Raw genomic sequence first — 22,325 nt, forward strand, 5'->3', positions numbered from 1 at the left:
ATATCAAGGAGATGAAGAAATTTGGTATGACTACAGCTAATCCATTCCCTACACCTATGTGCTCTACACTCAAGCTTGACAGAGACGAAAAAGGTAAAAGTGTAGATGAAAAGGTGTATCGAGGTATGATAGGTTCACTTTTATATCTCACAGCTAGTCGTCCAGATATTCTTTATAGTGTTTGTTTGTGTGCCCGGTTTCAATCAAATCCCAAAGAATCACATTTAACAACTGTAAAGCGTATTCTTCGATACTTGATTGGAACTCAGGACTTATATTTATGGTATCCTATGGATTGAAATTTCACTCTCACGGGGTATTCAGATGCAGATTATGCAGGTTGTTCGGTTGAAAGAAAGAGTACATCTGGTATTGCCACTTTTGTAGGACTGTGTCTTATCTCTTGGGCTTCCAAGAAACAAAATACAGTTGCTCTATCTACTGCTGAGAGTGAATATGTTGCTGCTGCTCAATGTTGTGCCCAAATCCTATGGGTAAGACAACAACTGCGGGATTACGGTATGATTATTAATTGTGTTCCCATTCTTTGTGATAACACTAGCGCAATTAGTATTTCTAAAAATCCCGTCCAGCACTCCAAGACAGCAAAACATATTGACATTCGTCATCACTTTCTTCATGATAACGTGGAAAAAGGGAACATAAGCTTAAAATTTTGTAAAACAGAAGATCAGTTGTCGGATATTTTTACTAAACCTTTAGCTAGAGAACAATTTGAGAAAATTCGGTTGGAATTGGGTCTTCTGAATGATAGCTCGTAGTCTACTTGTCCTAAAATTTATCTTCCAATGATTGACTAATTTGGAGAATTCGTGATTAAGTGTTAGTAATTTGTCCTATGTTTTTGAGGTCAAGGTGCAATCTACTTACTCTAGTCGTTTCTATGTCTCATATAGATTAGTAGCGAGTTGACCATAGTGGAATATTGACGTATCTGTCTTATGCATTTTTTTGTGGCAAAATAAAACCCTATTTAATTCATCTTATATACCCTCCAACCAAACCACCTCATAAATCCTCACCTAATACCCGAACCCTCATAACTCACCTTCTACCTTTCCCTCATCAAATCAACCCCTACCAAATTACCCCAAAAATCAATCATAACCCTTATTCCCTTCGACGGCGCCATGGCTAAAAAGAAAGCTCAATCCGCCATCGCTAAAGCCACGACCACCCTCAAAAATTCTACCACCACCAGATCCAAAGCCGCCCTCACCAAAACCGCCACCAACGCTTCTCCCTCTGACAATTCCGAAACTCTAATTAAACCCGCCACCAACCCTTCACCAAAAAAACGACACCATACCCATCACTACCTATCCCAAATCCAAAATACCAATTTCAAAACCCTATCCTTCACCCTCCTTGGTATCCACCCGCTCGAAAAAATCGCATGCAATTGAAACTGAGCCGCCGGTCACGGAAGTCGAGGAGCCGTCTGCTGCTGCACTAGATTCGAGGAGCACCACGCCTATAGTCACAAAAGCTAAGCGAACTCGGAAAGGGGCAAGCAAAGGGGTTATCATCAATGAACCCAATGAGCCCGAGGACCGAAAGAACGATCCGGTTGTGTTGGGTAAAGGGAAAGGGAAACTTGTGGAGGAAGACGATATTTGTGATGATGATTGGGATGAGGAAATTAATGATTTGGTTAAAGATGATTTCAAAGAAAAGGGTCGGTCATTAAAACGAAAGAGGGCTAACGATGATTCGGAGGATGATGATGTTTCTGCTACTCTGAGCACCTCGGTTGATCAAGACCGAGTCATTGAGATTCTAAAAGGTGTGAGACTGTCAGAGACGGCGCTACAACATTGCCTTCGCCTAGTTGAGCACTCTATTCTTCTGGGTCGCTATTACCCGCAACATTGGCTACAATCTGAAAAAGCTCTAAATTTCTTCTTGGAAATTCTGAAGGCTCAAAACTGGGTTGGTATGTTCTCTGTTCGTTCTGTGGTTTTTGTTCCCGAAATTATACAATTCTATCGATCATTCATCGTTCATCAATCTGGTGAATTCTTGACCGCGGTGGTGAATGGGAAATCGTTTATGGTCAGTACTGATGAGATTGCTCAAATGTTCCGTATTCCAAATGAGGGTCTTGAGTTGTCTGATTCGAATGGTTGGCCTCCTATAGACGGTCTGGGTTCTCTGGTTGTTTTGCGATATTTTGACCCGTCTGCTACTACGGACACCCATATTCCTCCTAGTCGCCTGGATGGACCACATCAGTTTTTATTTAATTGCATTCGCCGCACTATTTTACCCCGCACACACTCTCGCGGTTATTGTTCTATTCCTGATTTGTTGGTTCTGTTCTGCTTGATGACGGGGCGTCCTGTGAACTTGGCTTCTCTCATGCTCTCACATAAAGGAAGTTGCGGCCGAGGTACAGACGGGTGTGAGTGCTGTCCCTAAGAAGAAGTCGAGGAAGGTGACTCAGGCTAAAAGAGAGCTCCCTTATGGTATGTGGTTGTCTCACATTATGTGGCAGAAGAAAGTATTGCCCTCTGATGGTTACTGTGTCTCAATGAAGGATTGTATGACGGATGGGTTGCTGGGCCAGATGCATCTTCGCATCGTTGATGATAAGTTGGTTGGGTTGAGTGGTGACGGCTATGCAGGGGCGGGATGCAGTGCTAGTACTATTCGTGGTATCTCGTCTCAATTGAGGGCTATCCATGACATCTTGACTGGTCGCTTGGGGACACTTGCAGCTGACGTCGAGCTCATCAAATATGTCCTTACCCCACTTCTTGCTTTACCTGACCTTCTTGAGCGCCTCATAGCTCGTCTACCTCCTCCACCTTGATTTGACCTGACCTGACCTGACCTCACCTCTTTTATTTTGCTTCTGTTATCTTTTGCTAAGACTGTATGTTTAATACTCTGTCTCATGGTCGGTACTAGCTATAATGATGTCTATTTTTTGTGTCCCAGTAGTTGCATCGAGGCCTCCTTGACGTGTGGTACTCTGCACTAACATTTTTTGATCGTTCCTTTCCTTTTGATGATGTCAAGAGGGGGAAAGATTTAGGACTTCTAGTACTTAGTAGCTATCTGGATTTAGACTTTTGATTGTGACGATCTTTCTCACTGTGTTCTAGACTTTGGTTTAGTCATTTCACTGATCATGTTTGTTTCCTATTTCTATTCGTTATTACTGTCTTGGATTTTCTTGGATGTTTGCAGGAGTATTCTATTGTTGAGGGAGAAATTTTATTTAGGGACTTGCCATCATCAAATGGGGAATTTGTTGCATCTAGTTGTTGATGATGACAAGTCCTTTCATTTTTATATCCCGCCTAATTAATAATATGTGCTAGACATGTGTATGACAGGTCCAAAAGTATTTCATATTTGCTCGGAAATGAAGACGGGTGGAGCATTGGATGAGTCTTGATCCGTGTCTAAAAAAATTGTAAGAATATATATATCTTGTGCTTATTCTTATTCGGTCCAATAAAATTACGGCTTATCTTTTGGACAAATTAATTTCCAAGATAAAATATTTTTGCAAAATAATTGTTTTGGAAAGATTTATTCCGTTGGAACTTCCTCCTATATTTGCTCAAAATAATATCTTAACTTTTTGAGGAGTTTGTGTTTTTGAAGGCAACTAAATTACCAGTCAAAGATTTTGTTGAAAGTTGGTTGCTTGATTGAAAAGATTTGATTTAGTCAATAATTGAACATCTATATAAGACGAACAAATCTTGGCTGAAAAATACAGAACAACACACGAGAATATTTTTGAGTGCAAAACTTGTTTTTCTAAGTTTGAGGAAATTGCTTTTGTCTCATTCTGTTTCTGAAAGAAGCCTTTGCAAAATTGTTTTTCTGCGAAAATTTTTCAGTTTGCAAATTCTTTTTAAAGCCGTGATTGTGGATTGAGTTTTGAGTACGCAAGTTATATATTCATAAGGCTGTTTTTTGTTCTCCATTGTTCCTATTGTTGAACCATATAAGGAGACAAATCTTTGTGTAATTTTTCACTTTGTGAGAGAGAGTTTTGGGGCGGGGTTGTATTTCGAGTCGCACGATCGGGGTTGATCGTGGGGGTTTTCTTTGTAATCGAGTTTGGTTATAAAGGAAATAATAATAAGAGAGAGGGTGGACGTAGACCTTTAGAGAGTAGGTCGAACCACGTTAAAAATCGTGTGTCTCTTGCTTTCTTTCGTTTCGTTTCGTTTACCTTTGATTTTGTTTGTTTTTCCTTTTTGTTTCACGTATTCACTCAAACGAACAATACAAAGCACAACTCTGATTGTTTGAACAGATCACCGAGACATTCAATTAGCTTTCGTGTATTGTTTAATAAATTCGTGAACAACCTAGCGCTTTAATTTCGCTTTAATTTTAAAAAGGGTACTTAATTCACCCCCTCTCCCTCTTAAGTACCGGATCGATAAACTCAACAAGTACGACATGATTAAAGAATAATTACTTGCTCCTATTATTGGTCGAAACTCGAAAGGTATGGCCACGTTGAATTATTCGTGCTACTATTACTAATCGTAGTAATCGTGTCTATGCCAAAAGTTGTAAATACTACAGCCGTTAAAGTCATATTCTCGTGTTAGATAAATGTGTGTTTTATGTAGTATTTTATTTAGGATTAATGAGTCTCGTAAAATAAACATGTGGTTTAATCATACTTAAGAAATTTATTATTTTATTTGTTCTAGCTTAATTTTTCACGTGTAGTATGTAGTTGTCTTATGCTAGCATTTTTACCATGTTCTAAATATGACCGACTACATGTTATATTCATCAGAACTCGATATTCTAGTATGAGTCAAGCTAAATTATCCTATGGAATAATGGAAAGATTACACGGGTCTTAAATATTACGGAGTAAACAATTTAGAACTTAATATTTGTATGTCGAGTGATAAAAATCCCCAATAGGATACACTATACATACTTTAAATGACAAACCAGGATTATAATTCAGCGTGCGTGGGAGAAAAATCTTAGCATATATAAACAAACGAGTAATGATATAAGAAATAAAACTTAAAAAAAAAAAATTACAAAATATAACTAAAAACAATAAAAATTCTATTTTTAACGGCAACGAACACTCCTCCTAATCCTTTCCTACCTCCACCACGGTAATACTTTGCCCATGAAAATAAAAGTGAAATCATAGCTTTTCAACTTTAACCAAAAAACTTTAAATATTACACGTGATTTATAATTGGAGGTGGCAATCGGCTCAGTCGGATCAGTCATATCAAGTTCGGGTCAACCTACCCTTTCAGGTCATGTCGGATCGGGTCTTATCGGGTCAAATGATGTATCGGATCAGGCTTGGGCCGGGTCATAATCAAGTTCGATTACTTTATCACATTATTTCAATTTTTGAACATTAAATTTAGTTTTTAACCATTATTTGGTTTAGTTACTTCATTATTAAGTCAAATCTATCAATTTAAACATCAAATCACTTTCATTTTAATCAATATTAAGCTTAATAATTATCGGGTCATTAAATTATTCGGGTCAATATTAGGTTGGGTTCGGATAACTGATCACCGGGTCGTGTCGGGTTACAGATTGTCATCGCGTTGGGACGGGCCATCGGTTTCAGTTTACAACAATCTTGGGTTCGACCGAATCGGATTTACTCGGGTTCTATCCAATCACTCGAGTCATGTCAGACTTACCAACTCTTATAAGTTGTAAACACTGAGCACTTGTTAGCATTAGCATATAATATCATAGCACAATAGTAGCAGGAGTATTATTTTATCCAAGAGGCTCCGAGAGTGGTTGTAAATAGGGTCACTTTTGTCTTTTGGTGGCTTATATAAGGACCTCTACTTAGTACACTCACTTAAAAAAACCTTGTACACCAAATCAAATCATTGAAAAGAGACTGCCTCTTAGAAACGTACCAATCTAGTACTATACCAAAAAAAGCTTGGAATTCAACTATAGTAAAACAACCAATTTTAGATTTCCTTTTTTTGTTATCCTTGTACAAGTATAATATGGATGGTTCATTTAATATAGATGATGAACTACTACAGTGGCTCACTAATTTCCCACCTCCGTCAGATCCACCGCCACCGCCACCGCCGCAACTACCACAACAATGTGGTGATACTCAGCCAACAGTTTCTACTACTTGTCCAATAATAAGTAGTAATTCGGATGTAAATGCTTTAGTTGATAATTTAATGGTTGATACAACCCAAGTACTTGGACCATCTTCCCATAGTGTTGCTACCCATGTCGCTGGCAGCTCCTCTGGCAAAGCTAAGCAACATCAATCGAATAAGAAGAAGGCGGTCGAAATCGAGAGGCAACGGAGGCATGAAATGTCCAGCCTTTATGCTTCCCTCCGGTCCATATTACCAGCTGAATATATCAGGGTAAATTAATAATATAATATATACTCTATATTTTAGTACAAGTTCATTATCAATTGACAATCAATTATAGACACTAACAAAAATATATAAGCTAAATGCGTCAGCTAACTCAAATGATAAAGACTCGATACCTTTTATTTATTTAATATAGGCTTGACCTAACCGGTAACCACTTCTGTCAAGTTACGTTCCATCGAGTACTGAGTTTCAGTATCACCATAACTTGACTTGAATTAGCTAAATAATTAACTTGAATTTAAGTTTATTTATTTAACATAGAGTTGACCTAACCAGAACCACTTTTGTCAAGTTAATTAACTTGAATTTAAGTTGCAATTATGGACATGATGATGCAGGGGAAGAGATCGACGGCGGATCATTTGCAACAAGCAGTGAGGTACATAAAAGATATGGAGGGGAACATTGCACAATTGAAGGTAAAAAGGAACACCCTTTTAAAAGGAAAATCAAGAGGAAGTTCTTCAAATAGTGCTGATAATAACACTAGTAGTGGCAATAGTAATCGGAGACGACTGTATACTGTTACAGTGAAGAAATGTCGAGAAGGGTTTTTCGAAATCGTGCTCAAAACAAATGCAGATGATTATGAGGAGAATCTACAAAGACTTCCTCTTTCGAAGGCTCTTCGTTTGTTGAACAGAGAAGGGTTAAGTATAACAAACAGTATTTCTTCTAGAATTGGCAATGATGTTATGCACACTATTCATGCTCAGGTATTTATCATATCTCAAAAGTAAAACTAAGATTACCGGTCGTGTCGAGTTTGTTGCTCAAAAAAAAACGGTGATCTGTTACCGCTTTAGAAATGAAAAAGTGTCACCGGTGGTATTGATACACAATGAAAACTCCATGTTACGAAAAAGAAATGTGAGAGGGAATTAGTATCACTAGACACCATGTTACTCTGTAATATTTTCCATGATATTGTGACGGTCAATCATAAATAATAATTATGGAGTAATATATAAACGATTTTACTAGCTTGTAAGGATAACTTTTAACCTTGAATGATAATTTTTTAAAATTCCTTATTTGTCATTTACAAGCAAATGTTTTTTTTTTTTTTAATATTCTAATTACGTTATTCACCAAATTCCCCCATCTTAGCTTTTTTTTTTTTTTTATATCCTTAACTCCATATTTTTGCCTCTAATTTATGTTTATAATGCAAGATTTTGTGATATATAAAATACATATCATAACACATAATAATTTATTACTTGCATTTGTTACATTGCAGGTTGATGATGGGATGATCATTGATCAATGTCTTCTGCAACAACAATTGATAGATTGCTACGTGTAAATCTATTCATGTCTCAAATATAGAGTTGTCAATAAAATTTGTGACCAGAAGTTTGTGACTACGGACCACACCTATTTGAATAAACAGATTACGAGTTATTTTTATCAGTATAAATTAGATATACATAAATACATATCATAATACGTAATATGGTCTTTTCGATTGTGTGTCCTAAGAGCATAGGATGGATATTAATAATACCTAATACGTAAGACAATATTTTTAAGATTCTTCACTATATAAAGGTAAGAAAGAGTATATTCATATTCATACTATTTCTCATGATTGAATATTAAATGGCTTCCTATCGTGTGTCCTAATTAGAAAACCTGTAAATAATAATACTAAAAAGACAACCGTCTTATAATAAGATAATTTTGATAAATATTACTCCCTCTGTCCCGGTCATTTGTTGTCCTTTTCCATTTTGGGGTGTCTCAGTCATTTGTTGTCCTTTCTATTTTAAGAATGAATTTGATGAGTAATTTGATCATTCTCATTCAATTTGTTCCACTTGTCATTTAGTTATTGGCCTTTTCCTCATTCCTTGGTCTTTGTGCCAAAACAAAAGGACAATAATTGACCGGGACGGAGGGAGTATAAAATTAATAGGTACCTACGTACTATCTAGGTTGGTCCATCAGCTCCTTGGTAGGTTTTCAACCCCTATAGCATATAATTGTGCCTTTTAATTCTTTTTGTTGGTTTCTTAATTTTTTTAGTACAATAAAATATTTTATGGGTGAAAGCCTATGATTGATCAGCTAGTCGTGCTTGTGACGGGCTAATTCCGCCACAAGCTTGTAACCTCTCACAAAAAGGGAGAGGGGACAAGGTGGGGCATCCCCCATGTGCTTCCCACTCACCTCTCAATGGGTATTTTGAGAGAGGAAACAGTATCCGTCACAAGCTTGTAACGGATATCGTCCGTCTTCAATGAGATTTTGTGATGATTGATAGGGGCTATAAGGTGAATGAACCGAGCTTTAAGCAGTGGTTTGGTTAGGACGTCAGCGAGTTGGTCATCACCGAATTTGTGTACCTTGATGGACTTGTTCACAGACGAAGTGCAAGGTGCTTCATTCTTGAATCATTGAATGGAAGACGGGATTGGATATTTGGATGGGTAGTGAAGCCATAAGACTTGGGCAGTGGTGTGGATGACAGCACGAAACTTCGCTTCAGTTGAGGAACGAGAAAGTACTCTTTGTTTTCTAAAGATCCGCGAGATGGGATTGCAAGATAATACTATAGTCAGATGTGGATTGCAAGAAAGTACTCTTTGTTTTCTATAGTTGAGTTTGTGTCCTAAGACGTTACGTGTACATTGATCTCCATTGAAGCATCAATGCTGGAACTGGAGCTGGAGCAAGGATTTGATGTTTAGAGAAAAACTATCGATCAAAAGTTTTTCGAGTCCAATTAGTAACCAAGAGATAAGCTTAGACCAATATGAAAATTTCAATAAAAAAATACTCCTACTGTCGTACATATATACCTCTTGCTCCAACTACAAAGAATCCATAGCACATCATATCCTGCTCCACAGTCCACGCAACTGCAAATTTAAGTGTTGGCTCGAAGTGTGATTAAGATTTTGGGAGCAGGTTTTCCCTCTTGGCCATTTCAAAGAGCGCGATAGCCATGAGAACCTTGGCATCAGCTGTTGCACGCCAGAGTTGTTTATATGGAACTACATGTACTTTTATAAGCTCCCCGTGATCTTGGAGACCCGTTTTCTTACCCTGTAACTCTTGGATTCTCTCTTTGGCTACTTTCCCTTGATACAAGAAGAAGCTAAGCTCCTCATCACATCCCCCCTAAGATGCAAAAGGCAAAAGAAAATGACAAGAGTATTTTTAAAAACTTGCTGAAAATGCTAATTCCTTCCGCCCAACAGTTCAATAACAGTGGTTGTCAGAAAGAATACACGAGCGGTTAGGGAAGCCAAGCCAATGAGAGGCACTCAATTAGGCTTCAAGCTGGGTTACCAGACTCGCTCACTGGTCACCACTCAGCAAACCATCAATTGGTTCATGTGTATTCGTTTCATACTACAGTAGTACAGTATTTGCTTAATCTACATCATAATTTATTAAGTGCACGACTGGATACTATGTATTCATATCTGTTTAAGAAATCCTGGTTTCAAGTTATGGGAATATGCCACAACGCAGATATGAACACAATAGTCAAGATTCCAAGCCAAAAGACTAACCGGTGAAGGGAAAACTTTACGGCCGGTTGATGGATCCAAAAACGAAGTAAGTTCAACCATGTCCTCTACTTTCAAGTTTATCCCAGTCTCCTCTTCAACCTATCAAGCAATCTTCCATTATGAGTAAACAACACTATTCTATATTAGTATAAATTGACATCAAACAATAGAAAGCAAAATTATATACGGAGTATATTAATAATAGCTAATACAGGGACATGGCAACCAAATCAACGCGTACATCAGTGATACTATGTGCTGAACAAGAAACTGTAAAAATTATTAAATCTCAGATTGAGACTCAGAATAGGCGTAATCTAGATTGTTTCACTATTAATGCAGTAGATGTAGTTCAAAATGCAGTTGGTAGCAAACTGAAAAAATACCATGGCACCACGAAAAGTGATTTTCTATATGAAATGTAATGCCATATAAAACAAGGTGAAAGAGACACGAGAGGGACCTCACGAACGGCAGTACCCACGAAATCACCCTGGTCATCATCCAGCATTCCAGCTGGCAATTCTAAAACGAACCGTCCTGTGGGGACCCTAACCTTACACACAAAATATATCTATTAGAGCACAGCTGGAAGCAGCATTCAGCCTGAAGTTGAGTTGATAAAAGAAACACACGATTATTCTAACACACGGAATGGTACCTGTTCTGTAAGAACAGCATAAGTCTCACCCTCGGACTCCAAAAGGATGAGGATGGCCACGGCTGGTCCCCGTGCGAACACTATGCCTGGAACCTATGTCAAATTCAATGGTGATGAGTGATGACAAGTATCTTTTGAAGTATGCAAACGATTCAAGGACTACAGAGTACCGACACATAAATTTTGGCACTCGTATGTTTGATGTTTTAACTAGGCAAACAATGGCCAAACATCTTATGCAGTGATAGCTTCTGCCCTAGGTTTAAAGTTTCAATTTGTTACAACAGATTATGAAGTGATACCTTTTGTCCAATTTCCTTATCAAGAATATCAGCTTTGAACTTAAGAAAACCAACACGCTTTCCGAAATAGTCAACTCCCTGAGACCATGTTAACCAACATTGTTAATAAACATTCTCCTCCACACTAGATCCCGATAAAAGAAGAGCAATCATATGTGACAAAAGCAAAAGCCTTACTGAAATTTTAACTTTAGTTCTGTTTGATTTCAGTACAACATACCTTATATAATTCAATCAATTAGTTCACCCAAGGCGATTAAAAAAAGAAGGAAACTCTGGTACACTTCAAATTGTATCTAACTTAATTCCCACTAAATGCCATGCAAACAACTAACGCAGACGAGTTAAACCAAGAAGGAACCCAAAATCATCACCACAATAATTACTATCTTACGAAATGTAGTTCCAAACATCTAGTAAAACCGGAGTTGTAAAGGAGCTGCTCTAAGTTCTAACTCGGGAATCAATACTTCCGTATAGAGCCTAATTTAGTGAAAGTGAATCATCAAGGAATTCCTTTGTTTGTCTTAACTAAGAAACAGTTCTCATAATTCCCTATCCGTTGTTTACAAATCATATGGCTATCAATAGAAAACCTAGAAGAGAAATTCAATTTCTTCCACTTCCTTTCATTTCCATCTAATTTCTCATAACCAAACAAGGTAGCGAAAAATTTACCTATAACTCATTATTTCATCAATTGGATCAAATACTTATCGAATTTCACAAACATTTAAAACGAAAAAGTTTCAACTTTCTCACCTGAATGATTATTTTGTTCAAGGACAAAGACCCATCAACCAATGCCCCTTTTTCCGAATTCAAGTTTTTCAGCCATTGCTGAAACAAAGACGAATCAATCGCACTCCTATGATCAAACCCACAAATTATTTCAATCAAAAAGCTCAAAGTTTCAATCATTCTTTAAGAAACAACAAGTTAGAAGAATCAATCACACCCCTTTGATCAAACCCACAAATAATTGCATTAAAAAAAGCTCAAAGTTTCAATCTCTCCTTGGAAAAAGATACTTCCCTCCGTCCTGGTCATGTGTTTACCTTAGGCTTTGGCACAAAAATCAAGGATCCGTCCTGGTCATTTGTTTACCTTAGGCTTTGGCAAAAACATCAAGGATAGAGGAGGTGATCATTTGTGGTGATTGTTAATGGATAGATAAGTGGATAGTAATGTTATTGGATGATCAAATTACTTCATAGGTAAACAAATGACCCGGACGGAGGGAAGTATCTTAGAAGAATCAATCACACTCTTGTGATCAAACCCACAAATTATTTCAATCTTTAAAAACATTAATTTTAAAATAATCAATTGTACTCCTATGATCAAACCCAGAAATTATTTTACGTAAATAGCTGAAAGATTCAATCTTTATTTAAGAAGGGAAAGAGGGGAACTTGCCTGAAGTCGGAAGGAGTGAGACCGGGTGCAGCAACGACTTGAACGGGTTGACCCGAAAAGGAAATGGTGTGAGTGAGTTGAGAAGGTGACTCGGAAGACATTGTTGAGTTGGTGGCAGAAAATCGGCAAAAGTGTTGCTTTGTCTTCTTAGAGGAGAGTATGATACGAGAGAAGGTAATGGGAGAATGGATACGGTGCGTCGCTATTCTTAAGGCCATCGCCAAATCTTGTTGCCCCTGATTTTGCTTTGTGCTGTGCGTAAGGAGTCGCAATTTAGCCGCATAATTTCTGAAATTGTTTGAGCCCTTGGATTTTTATTATATTTTCGTTTCTGTTTTTATACTTTAGGAGTACTCCAAGATTACTTCCTGCGTGTCGAATCTTGGAGCTAGTTTTTTAGTTTACGATACGTTTTTAGGCGTTTAGAAAACATATCATTATTCCGCACAATCAATGTTTCATGCTACCAGACATGTAATATCAAATTTGCTTCTATGGGAGGTACTAGTCAATCAACCCGCTTCCCATCAAAAGCTTTCTTATTTACTCGTTGCTTGCATTCTTATGAACTGTTGCCTTCATTCTTACTAACGGTCAAGTGTGTGTCGACCGTTGATGATCGAAACTAGGATCCCGACACACGCAAACCGAGACCGATTACGAATGCAGTAGTGGGTGATCCCTCACTAGTGCTTGACGCTCTTACTTGCATTCCGTCGCGAGATTAGACAAGGGTGTGCGTCACGTTCCGGCTCAAAATATGGACCGTGACATTTGGTCAGAGTCCGGTCTTCACGACGAGCTGGTGCATACGATGACGGGAAAGACCGCAGAACCGAGTGAGAACAAAGGAGAAACTAGGGCCAGGGTGTTGGCCTTAGAGAAGTTGTTCGATGAAAAAATTCCATATTTGGAAAGACTCGTGGTGAGTCTGAAGAGAACTCACCAAGCTATAGACGAGACGATAAAGGGGCATGAGGCTCGCTTTGAAGCCGTAAACGAGACAGTAAAGGGGCATGAGGCATTGATCCTGCATGAGTTCGCGGAAGAGATAGCCTACGTCCACGAGAGATTACAGCTCGAGAACATGAGTAATACATTGATAAAAATGGTCGCATACGGGACTTTGCTTGGATCACAAGTATAGTGGGGCGAGAGACTCGAAAGAAGTTGATAACTTCCTCTTCGACACAGAGTAATTCTTCCCAGCGAGTGCACTCGACGAGACACTGAAAGTCACTACTGCAAGTATGTATCTGATCGTTGATGCCAAACAATGGTGGCGCTCCAAATACGTTGAGATTGAGGCGGGGATCGTGTTGTTGGAGTCATGGGACGACTTCAAACGACTCTTTAAGGAACAATTCTACCCAGATAACACCGACTTCTTAGCTCGAAGAAAACTCAAGAGTTTTCATGTGTCCATTTTATATATGATTTTACCTCCTATTTTAGCTCTATTTTACATATCATTTGCATTAATGTTAGTGATTTATTGAGCTAATTCTGTGTTTTAGTTGTGTTTGCTTGCTTTCATTGTGTTTTGTAAGAAATCAAGCTTTCAGTAGCTTCTTCCCGTCAAGATAGCAAGCACACGAGTTCACGAGGCTAAAAAGACTAAGCATGACTTTGGAAGGGCATTATGGAGAAGAAATAACAATCTCGAGCATGAGATTAGAGATATGGGTTGATGCACAAATAAGAAATGGAAATGAAGCCAAAAAATGAAGTCCTTAGGATGCTCTTAGGATACTCTTGTGCAATTAACTGGAAGATTAAAGACGAGTTAATACGTCACTTAGGATTCCTCTTAGCAATTAATCAAGAATTTAAGAGAAATAGCCAGGATTCCTGTAACCCCGATCGGGGTGGCATGTCTCCGATCGGGGCTCCCCTGTCCATAAATGTTTATGTTTTGACTTTATTTTACTATAAATAGGGACCTTAATCCGTCATTAAGGGATATCTTTTTACACTCTCTTGTACCTTTCATATAGCCTTAAGCACAAATTCTCTCTAGTTTTCAATAGTTTACATTTTATTAAGCATTTGGTTCTTAGTTAAACAATCTACATTTTGTTAAGCATTTGGTTCTAATAATACAATCTTTCCATTCCAAGTTACTTGTATTTGTTATTCAAGCAATTCTTATTCAAGTTTCAAGTTCCTTATTTCGGTAATTTTGATTCTAGTTTGTTACGTTATTGCATTTTCTATTATAGTTGTTTTATAATTTATATTTTAGTTATTAGCATTTCATATTAGTTTGTTATCACATTTCATTATCAAATTATCATCACTAGTTTATCATTAGCATTCCATATTACATTTATCATATTTATCATTTTACTAATTCATATGTTATTTCTATTTTGTTTATTCATAATTTCTATAAATTCATTTAGTTATATTTTCATTACAATCATGTTTATTAACTCATACAACATTAGTTTTATTTCCATCATGAGTGAGTAGTTTCATATGTCTAGGGAATAGGGAAGCCATGCATATATAATTAGTATTTGTAAATGTTAAATTAGGATGATATAATATTGTTTTAATAGTTTCTATCACATGCTTAATATAACTGCTAATCTTTGGTAATTGATCACTATCTTAGATTAATTTGTTAATTCACTTTTATAAGTCGAGAGGCACGAAAATGAATTAGGCAAAGCATGTTTTAGTAGACCGAACCTAGCCATAGCGAGAGCTCGTTATGATCCATTCTATGGTTAACAATAAGGCCGAGAGGTGGTTGTCATAAGACCTAAACAATTAAACAATGTTATCATTTCCGAGTTTAACGTGAACATCTATTTACATTTACATGTGTGACCCGACTTGTAACACCCCCATACTCCAAGTGCCTTACCAGGACCACTCAGGTATGGAGACGTCACCATCTCGGTTGCCCGAGGTATGATAATCAAATAGACAAAATAGAAACAACATTTATTATAAGTGCTTTAATGAAAAGTTACAATCCTCGAAACCAAACTAAAAGTGCAATACATTATTCAAACTGTCTGTTCTCAACTGAAATGTAAATAAAAGCTAAACTACAGCGGAAGACTCTATCGTCATGTCGTGGCCATCCCCTGACTATCCAAAGCACCATCTCTATACCGCTCAATATCCGCTCACCATCCTCGAATGGATCCCCGCAGTTTTACAAAACAACACCGGGTCGTACTAATCACACAATCAATATACATAACAACAAGAAGACAAATAGACAAATTGAACCGCCACACACACACGCACACCAACCAACCAACCGTCTCAATCATCGATCGTCCACTTTGGACCGGCCTCGCCGATGGGGGACCGCAGCCGTTCCCACCTAAGCCCCGCTCATCGTACGAGCGATAACCCCGTATCATTAATGTGCACATCCCTTCGTGGCGGGTTCCACAGAAGGCGAAACTAGGGCGTGAGATCACTCCCGCAAGTGACCCCACTCAGCCGAGAACGCATCTCGAGAGCCATCAACGAACACAACCACAAACACAAACACAATTACCATCATCACATCAATCAGCTAATTACAAAGACATCACCAATATCCCATTATGGGACTAATGCGAGTAGGAAATCCTACCGGAAAGCAAACACGCAGACGATCTAAACAATTTGTCTCAAAACGGCTCCTCTCTACGAATTCTCCTCCTATCATACATAACACATAAAGACTACCATTCAATTCCTACTCATAAAATCCCCAAACCCTAAATTAGGGTTTGACCAAAACTAGTAAAACATTATAAAAATTATGCTAGAAGCTTACCCTCGACGCAAGGAATCCAACAACACGAAAAACAACGAGAATCGACCGTCCGAACTCCGGAATCGTTAAGGATGCGATTAGGAAGAAGAACACGCTTTCTCTCTTAAACGGGTTTTAGGTTTTGGTAAAAGTGTTTTAAAACAAAGACGAATTGGTTTAAATACCCTAATCGCATAATTAACAAAACCCGCGAAAACTCCCCCCAAAACCGGCGCTCGATCGAGTACCCAAGGTACTCGATCGAGTACTTCCCTACTCGATCGAGTGCCCGAGCTACTCGATCGAGTGCCCAACTGGTCGAAACTATTTTATTCTCGCAACATACCCTTACTCGACAGAGTAAGGGCTACTCGATAGAGTACCCCAAGACATATAAATACGGAGTATTACGGTCTTCCCTCCTTAAAAGGAACTTCGTCCCCGAAGTTCAAACCACTACCAAACAAAGGTACTCCCATAAGCCTCCCGACTCGAAGGTCAAACAAAACACAACGTAAAGCATGACACTAACCCAACTTATCCCGACAACACACCGACACAACATGAGAAAGGAGGGTGTAAAAGCTCTTAAAAACTCTCGCGATCCTCTCCTACCCCCCTAAAAGAAACAAGGTTACGTCCTCGTAACCATACATACCTGATCAAAGAGAAAAGGGTAACGCTCTTTCATGATATCTTCTGCCTCCCATGTAGCTTCCTCAGTCTCGTGGTTAGACCAAAGGATCTTAAGCAACACTGTCTCACCACTCCCGGTCTTCCTAACCTTCCGGTCCCAGGATCTTCTTAGGCACCTCAAGGTATGATAGGGACTCATCCAACTCTAAGCTCTCTGCCTCTAACACATGTGACGGGTCGCTCACATACTTCGCACTGCGATACATGGAACACATTGTGCACTCTCTCCAATGCACTGTAACGCCAAACGATAAGCAACTTCCCCGACTCGCTCTAAGATCTCATAAGGCCCTATAAACTTTTGACTTAACTTGCCTTTCTTCCCAAATCTCATAACTCCACGCATCGGAGATACCTTCAGAAGAACCTTGTCCCCAACTCGAAACTCTATGTCCCGACGATGTAGATCTCGCATAACTCTTACGTCGATCCCGGGGTGCTCTCATCCGTTCTCGATCATCTTAATCTGTTCTACCATCTCATGTACCATCTCTGGTCCTAAAACCACTGCCTCGGCACTATCGTCCCAACAGATCGGACTCCTACATCTCCTCTCATACAAAGCCTCAAACGGTGCCATACCTATACTGGTGTGATAACTGTTGTTGTAAGAAAACTCTATCAAGTCCAACCTCGCTCCCGCCTACCTCCAAAATCCATCACACAAGCTCTCAACATGTCCTCCAAAGTCTTGATTGTTCTCTCGGTCCGCCCATCCGTCGCAGGATGAAATGCGTACTCATCTTCAAGGTCGTTCCCAACGATTCCTGCAACTCCTTCCAAAACCTCGATATAAACCTCGCATCTCTGTCGGACACTATGTCCTTAGGGACTCCATGTAACTTAAGCACATTCTTTCGATAGGCCATAGCCAATTGTGCCTTAGTCCATGTATCTTTCATTGGAACAAAGTGAGCTGACTTGGTCAACCGATCCACTATTACCCAAATCATATTGTTACCTTGTTGACTCTTAGGTAAACCCACAATGAAATCCATGGAAATGGATTCCCACTTCCACTCAGGCACCTCCAAAGACCGAACCTTACCTTGTGGTCTTCTCTGTTCCCCTTTAACTCTCTGGCATGTCAAACAACGGGACACAAACTCACCTGTCTCTTTCTTCATCCGTGCCACCAAAACGTGTTCTTCAAGTCCTTATATAGCTTGTCTCCACTGGATGAACGAATATGGTGTGCAATGAGCCTCTGTCATGATTGTCTTTTTCAACTCCTCGTCATTAGGCACACACCACCTACCATCAAACCTCAAACTACCATCTGTATGAATGGAAAATCGGGACACTGTCCCTTTCTCTACTCCAGCTCTCCACTCAACTATCTTAGGATCCAAAGCCTGCTTATCCCGAATGTCATCATAAAACTCCATATGTCTTGTCATATCACCCATAGCATCTCCTTTCGCATCATATGAATCCCAAAGCTCGCTACCTCATCCCTCGGCCTCATCAAAGATAGAGTTGTACACAAGGAATGTACACTCTTTCTACTTAAAGCATCAAAGAACAACATTGGCCTTCCCTTCATGGTAGATGATTTCCATGTCGTAGTCGCCAATCAACTCCATCCACCTCCTCTGTCTCATGTTCAATTCTTCGCGTGAAGATGTACTTGAGACTCTTGTGATCGAAAATACCTTGAAGATTGCTCCATAAAGGTAATGTCTCCAAATCTTGAGAGCAAACACCACTGCACCCAACTCCAGATCATGAGTAGGGTAGTTCTCCTCATAAGGCTTCAATTGCCTAGAAGCATAGGCAATCACTTTACCATTCTCCATCAACACACATCCCAACCCATTCTTCGAGGCATCTGTATAAACCTCAAAATTCTCGCTCCCTTCAGTAATGCTAGGACGGGAGCGTGGTCAAACGCTCCTTTAAGGTTTGGAACGCCGTCTCACAACTCTCATCCCAACGAAACCTGTTCTCTTTCCTCATCAATGCCGTCATCGGTCTAGCTATCTTGGAGAAATCTTTCACGAACCGTCTGTAATATCCAGCTAAACCCAAGAAACTCCTAACCTCGCGACATTCTTCGGTGCTTCCCACTTTGTCACGACTTCAATCTTTGCGGATCCACAGCTACTCCATCTTTAGAGATTACATGCCCGGAAAAGCAACTTCCTCTAACCAGAACTCGCACTTGGACAGCTTAGCATACAACTCATGATCTCTCAAAGTCTGCAACACGATCCTCAGATGCTCCTCATGCTCCTCATGCTCCTCCTTAGTCTTAGAGTAGACTAAGATGTCATCGATAAACACTACTACGAACTGATCCAAGAACTGTCTGAAGATCCTATTCATCAAATCCATAAACACTGCCGGCGCATTAGACAACCCAAACGGCATCACCACATACTCATAATGGCCATACCTCGACGTGAAAGCTGTCTTCGGTATGTCCACATCTCTAATCTTCACCTGATGGTACCCCGACCTTAAATCGATCTTAGAAAAGACCGTTGCACCACTCAACTGATCAAACAGGTCATCTATCCTTGGCAAAGGATACTTGTTCTTTATCGTCACACGGTTCAACTCCCGGTAATCTATGCACATGACCTCATACTCCCATCTTTCTTCTTTACGAACGTAATCGGTGCTCCCCAAGGCGATACACTCGGTCTAATGTACCCCTTTTCTATCAAATCATCCAACTGTTTCCTAAGTTCCTCCATCTCCTTAGGACCCATACGGTACGGTGCCTTAGAGATTGGCCCCGTCCCTGGCTTCAACTCAACGGTGAAATCTATCTCCCTCTTCGGTGGCAACCCGGAATCTCCTCCCGGAAAGACATCCGCAAACTCTCCCACCACAGGTATCTCATCAACTGTTGGACTCGCTATCCGATCATCTCTCACATGGCACAGGATCAAAGGACATCCCTTCCTCAGATAAGACTTCAAGGTAACAGCTGCAATCAACTTAACCTTGGGTTTGACTAAAAACCCACGGTAAGACACACTAACACCCTTAGGACCTCTTAGGGACACTTTCTTTTGATGACAGTCTATCTTAGCCTTATACTTTCCTAACCAATCCATCCCAACTATCATCTCAAAACCATTAAAAGGAAACTCTAGCAAGTCTACAGGGAAATCGACTTGCCCAACTATTAAAGATACATCTCTAAACAACCTCCCACACGATACAGACTCACCTGAAGGTATGAAAACTTGCTCTTTAACAGACTCATATACTCTCAGACCCAACTGCTTTACATGACTCGAAGACACAAACGATTGAGAAGCCCCCGAATCAAACAAAACAAACGTAGGAATACCATTAACAAGGAAAGTACCGGTGATAACATGCGCATCCTCCTCACCGCCTTCTTCTCCATCATGAACAACTTGCCATCGGTCTTCCGCCCACCTCCCGGACAAGACTAGCGATGCGTCGGCTTAGCACCCGACCCTTGATTGTTGTTGTTGTTGTTCATCGGTGTCTTCTGATAAGAATTACCGCCGTTGCGGTTGCCTCCACTCTGGTAGCTCTGACCTCCCCGGTTTGGCCATGATCCAGCTGGTCTGTTGCTCGCAAAGCTCTGTGCAGGTCTCTGAAAGGATCCCGGTGCACTCGTGCACTCATGTCTCTTGTGGCCTACGCCACCACAACTAAAGTAGGTCACTCCCCAGCTGTTGCTCACACTCCCACGACCTCTCCCAAAGGAAGTTCCAGCACTAAACCCAGACCCAGAAGAAAACCCCTTAGATTGATTGTGGTTGCCTTTCTTGTAATTAGATTGGCCACCACCCTCGCTCTCCGACTTCCTCTTCTCACCACCAGACCTCTCCTGAGCCATCTCCACCAGTCTCTCAGCTCTCCCAGCCCTCTCATATGCTTCCTTCACATCAGTGAGGACTCCCACGGGTAACTTGTCCATAATCTTCGTGGTTAGTCCACTCTCAAACCTCAAAGCCAAATTCTCATCGCTCAAACCCATGTCCCTCGCATATCTAGATTTCTCATTGAACCGCCCTGTAGTACTCACCACGAGACATCTCGGCAGTCATCTTAAACTTATCAAACTCCTCCCTCAACTTACTCCTCACATGTTCCTAAGCACAAACTCCTTCCTCACAGACCCTCTACGAAACTCCTCCCAAGGTATAGCGGGTAACCCCTGGTTGGTATATATCTCCTTGGCACTCACTTTCACTGAATCCCACCACTTGCCACCGCCTCCCTCGGATAGAATGCGGCTGATCCACTCTCATCTCATCCGGACAATGGACTAAATCTAGTATGTTCTCCATCTCCCTCAGCCAACTATCAAGACGGTTAGGCTCCTCAACTCCCTTGTACTCCTTCGGGTTAAACCTCGCAATATAGAGGCTGACTTTAGCATGGTCAACCTCCTTCTCCTTACTCTTATCCTTGTCCTCATTCACTCTCTTCAGGGTCTCAGTAAGAGCGTCCTGGTGCTCTAACATCTTAACGATGTCATCCGTAGTCATAAGCTCTGCTCTAGCGTACAAGGCATTTTTCTTGGGCGGCATCTTGAAACTAAACATATATAAGGAAGGGTAGATATGAACATACGTACTAAACTTCAAAACACGAAAACACGATGCCCAGAACCCACTCGATCGAGTACCCAAACCCACTCGATCGAGTGACGGGCTACTCGATCGAGTGCCCCTATGTACTCGATCGAGTACCCAAACTCCAGAACCAAACGGACCTTTTCGGCCCTTTGACCCACTCGATCGAGTATATAGGCTACTCGATCGAGTGATTTCTACTCGATCGAGTACCCCTAGTTACTCGATCGAGTGCCCCAAAACGCGATTCGGACTCGCCGCAAAAACCTATCCGATCGAGTCAGTCTTACTCGATCAAATATCACTAATACGTAAAAGCTACCCGCATATTACGTCATATACTAACATGATAACTTTATAAAATCACATTACATCATAACATTCATGCTATTAATTGCCACGTTATAAAACATTCCATCATGCTATCAACAATGTTTATATATATATCATCACCTTCCTTTCATCTCATCAACTTTCAATTTAAACATCCATCCATCATCACATTCCATCACATTGTTACACAAGTTACTAAGCACACACATGACTCAACACATATTTACCCCACGTGACCGGTTCAAAGCTGTAGGGCGACCCCTTGCGGCTTTAGGACGTCTCCCAAGCCTTTGCACTAGCTCCTACGACTTTTACCCCGGGTTCATTTTAATTGACTCTCTATGTTCATTAAGTTCATTGGTTACAGGTTTCAGGATCGTCGCTCTGATACCATTTGTAACACCCCCATACTCCAAGTGCCTTACCAGGACCACTCAGGTATGGAGACATCACCATCTCGGTTGCCCGAGGTATGATAATCAAATAGACAAAATAGAAACAACATTTATTATAAGTGCTTTAATGAAAAGTTACAATCCTCGAAACCAAACTAAAAGTGCAATACATTATTCAAACTGTCTGTTCTCAACTGAAATGTAAATAAAAGCTAAACTACAGCGGA

At 40.1% G+C, this 22,325-nt stretch overlaps 1 protein-coding gene across 2 annotated transcripts; it reads right to left on the reverse strand.

Annotated features, from left to right (window-relative positions):
• Positions 1-8,921: 8,921 nt before the first annotated feature.
• On the reverse strand, positions 8,922-12,632 carry LOC141587310 (nudix hydrolase 14, chloroplastic-like). Of its 2 annotated transcripts, XR_012519742.1 has the most exons (8): positions 12,335-12,632; positions 11,678-11,783; positions 10,916-10,993; positions 10,614-10,706; positions 10,416-10,508; positions 9,953-10,051; positions 9,211-9,554; positions 8,922-8,982 (listed from the first exon to the last, which is right to left on the reverse strand). XR_012519742.1 is itself a non-coding variant. In XM_074408762.1 (7 exons), the coding sequence occupies exons 1-7, from the start codon at positions 12,550-12,552 to the stop codon at positions 9,324-9,326; spliced, it is 918 nt and encodes a 305-aa protein (XP_074264863.1). In that variant the 5' UTR covers positions 12,553-12,632; the 3' UTR covers positions 9,192-9,323. The 2 variants fall into 2 exon arrangements, 1 of the variants encoding a protein (XP_074264863.1); XM_074408762.1 differs by lacking the exon at positions 8,922-8,982 and having other exon boundaries at positions 9,192-9,554.
• Between the last annotated feature and the right edge of the window lie 9,693 nt (positions 12,633-22,325).

This window comes from Silene latifolia, chromosome 6, assembly GCF_048544455.1.
Source record: "Silene latifolia isolate original U9 population chromosome 6, ASM4854445v1, whole genome shotgun sequence".
Classification (NCBI taxonomy): Eukaryota; Viridiplantae; Streptophyta; class Magnoliopsida; order Caryophyllales; family Caryophyllaceae; genus Silene; species Silene latifolia.

Excerpts from the sequence above, each read along its gene's own strand:
- LOC141587310 (XM_074408762.1), bottom strand. The coding sequence starts at position 12,552 with ATGGCCTTAAGAATAGCGACGCACCGTATCCATTCTCCCATTACCTTC. Across the intron at positions 11,784-12,334 it reads CTCACTCCTTCCGACTTCAG|GAGTGCGATTGATTCGTCTT; the intron begins GCAAGTTCCCCT and ends GTTTGATCATAG. Across the intron at positions 10,707-10,915 it reads ATAAGGAAATTGGACAAAAG|GTTCCAGGCATAGTGTTCGC; the intron begins GTATCACTTCAT and ends AATTTGACATAG.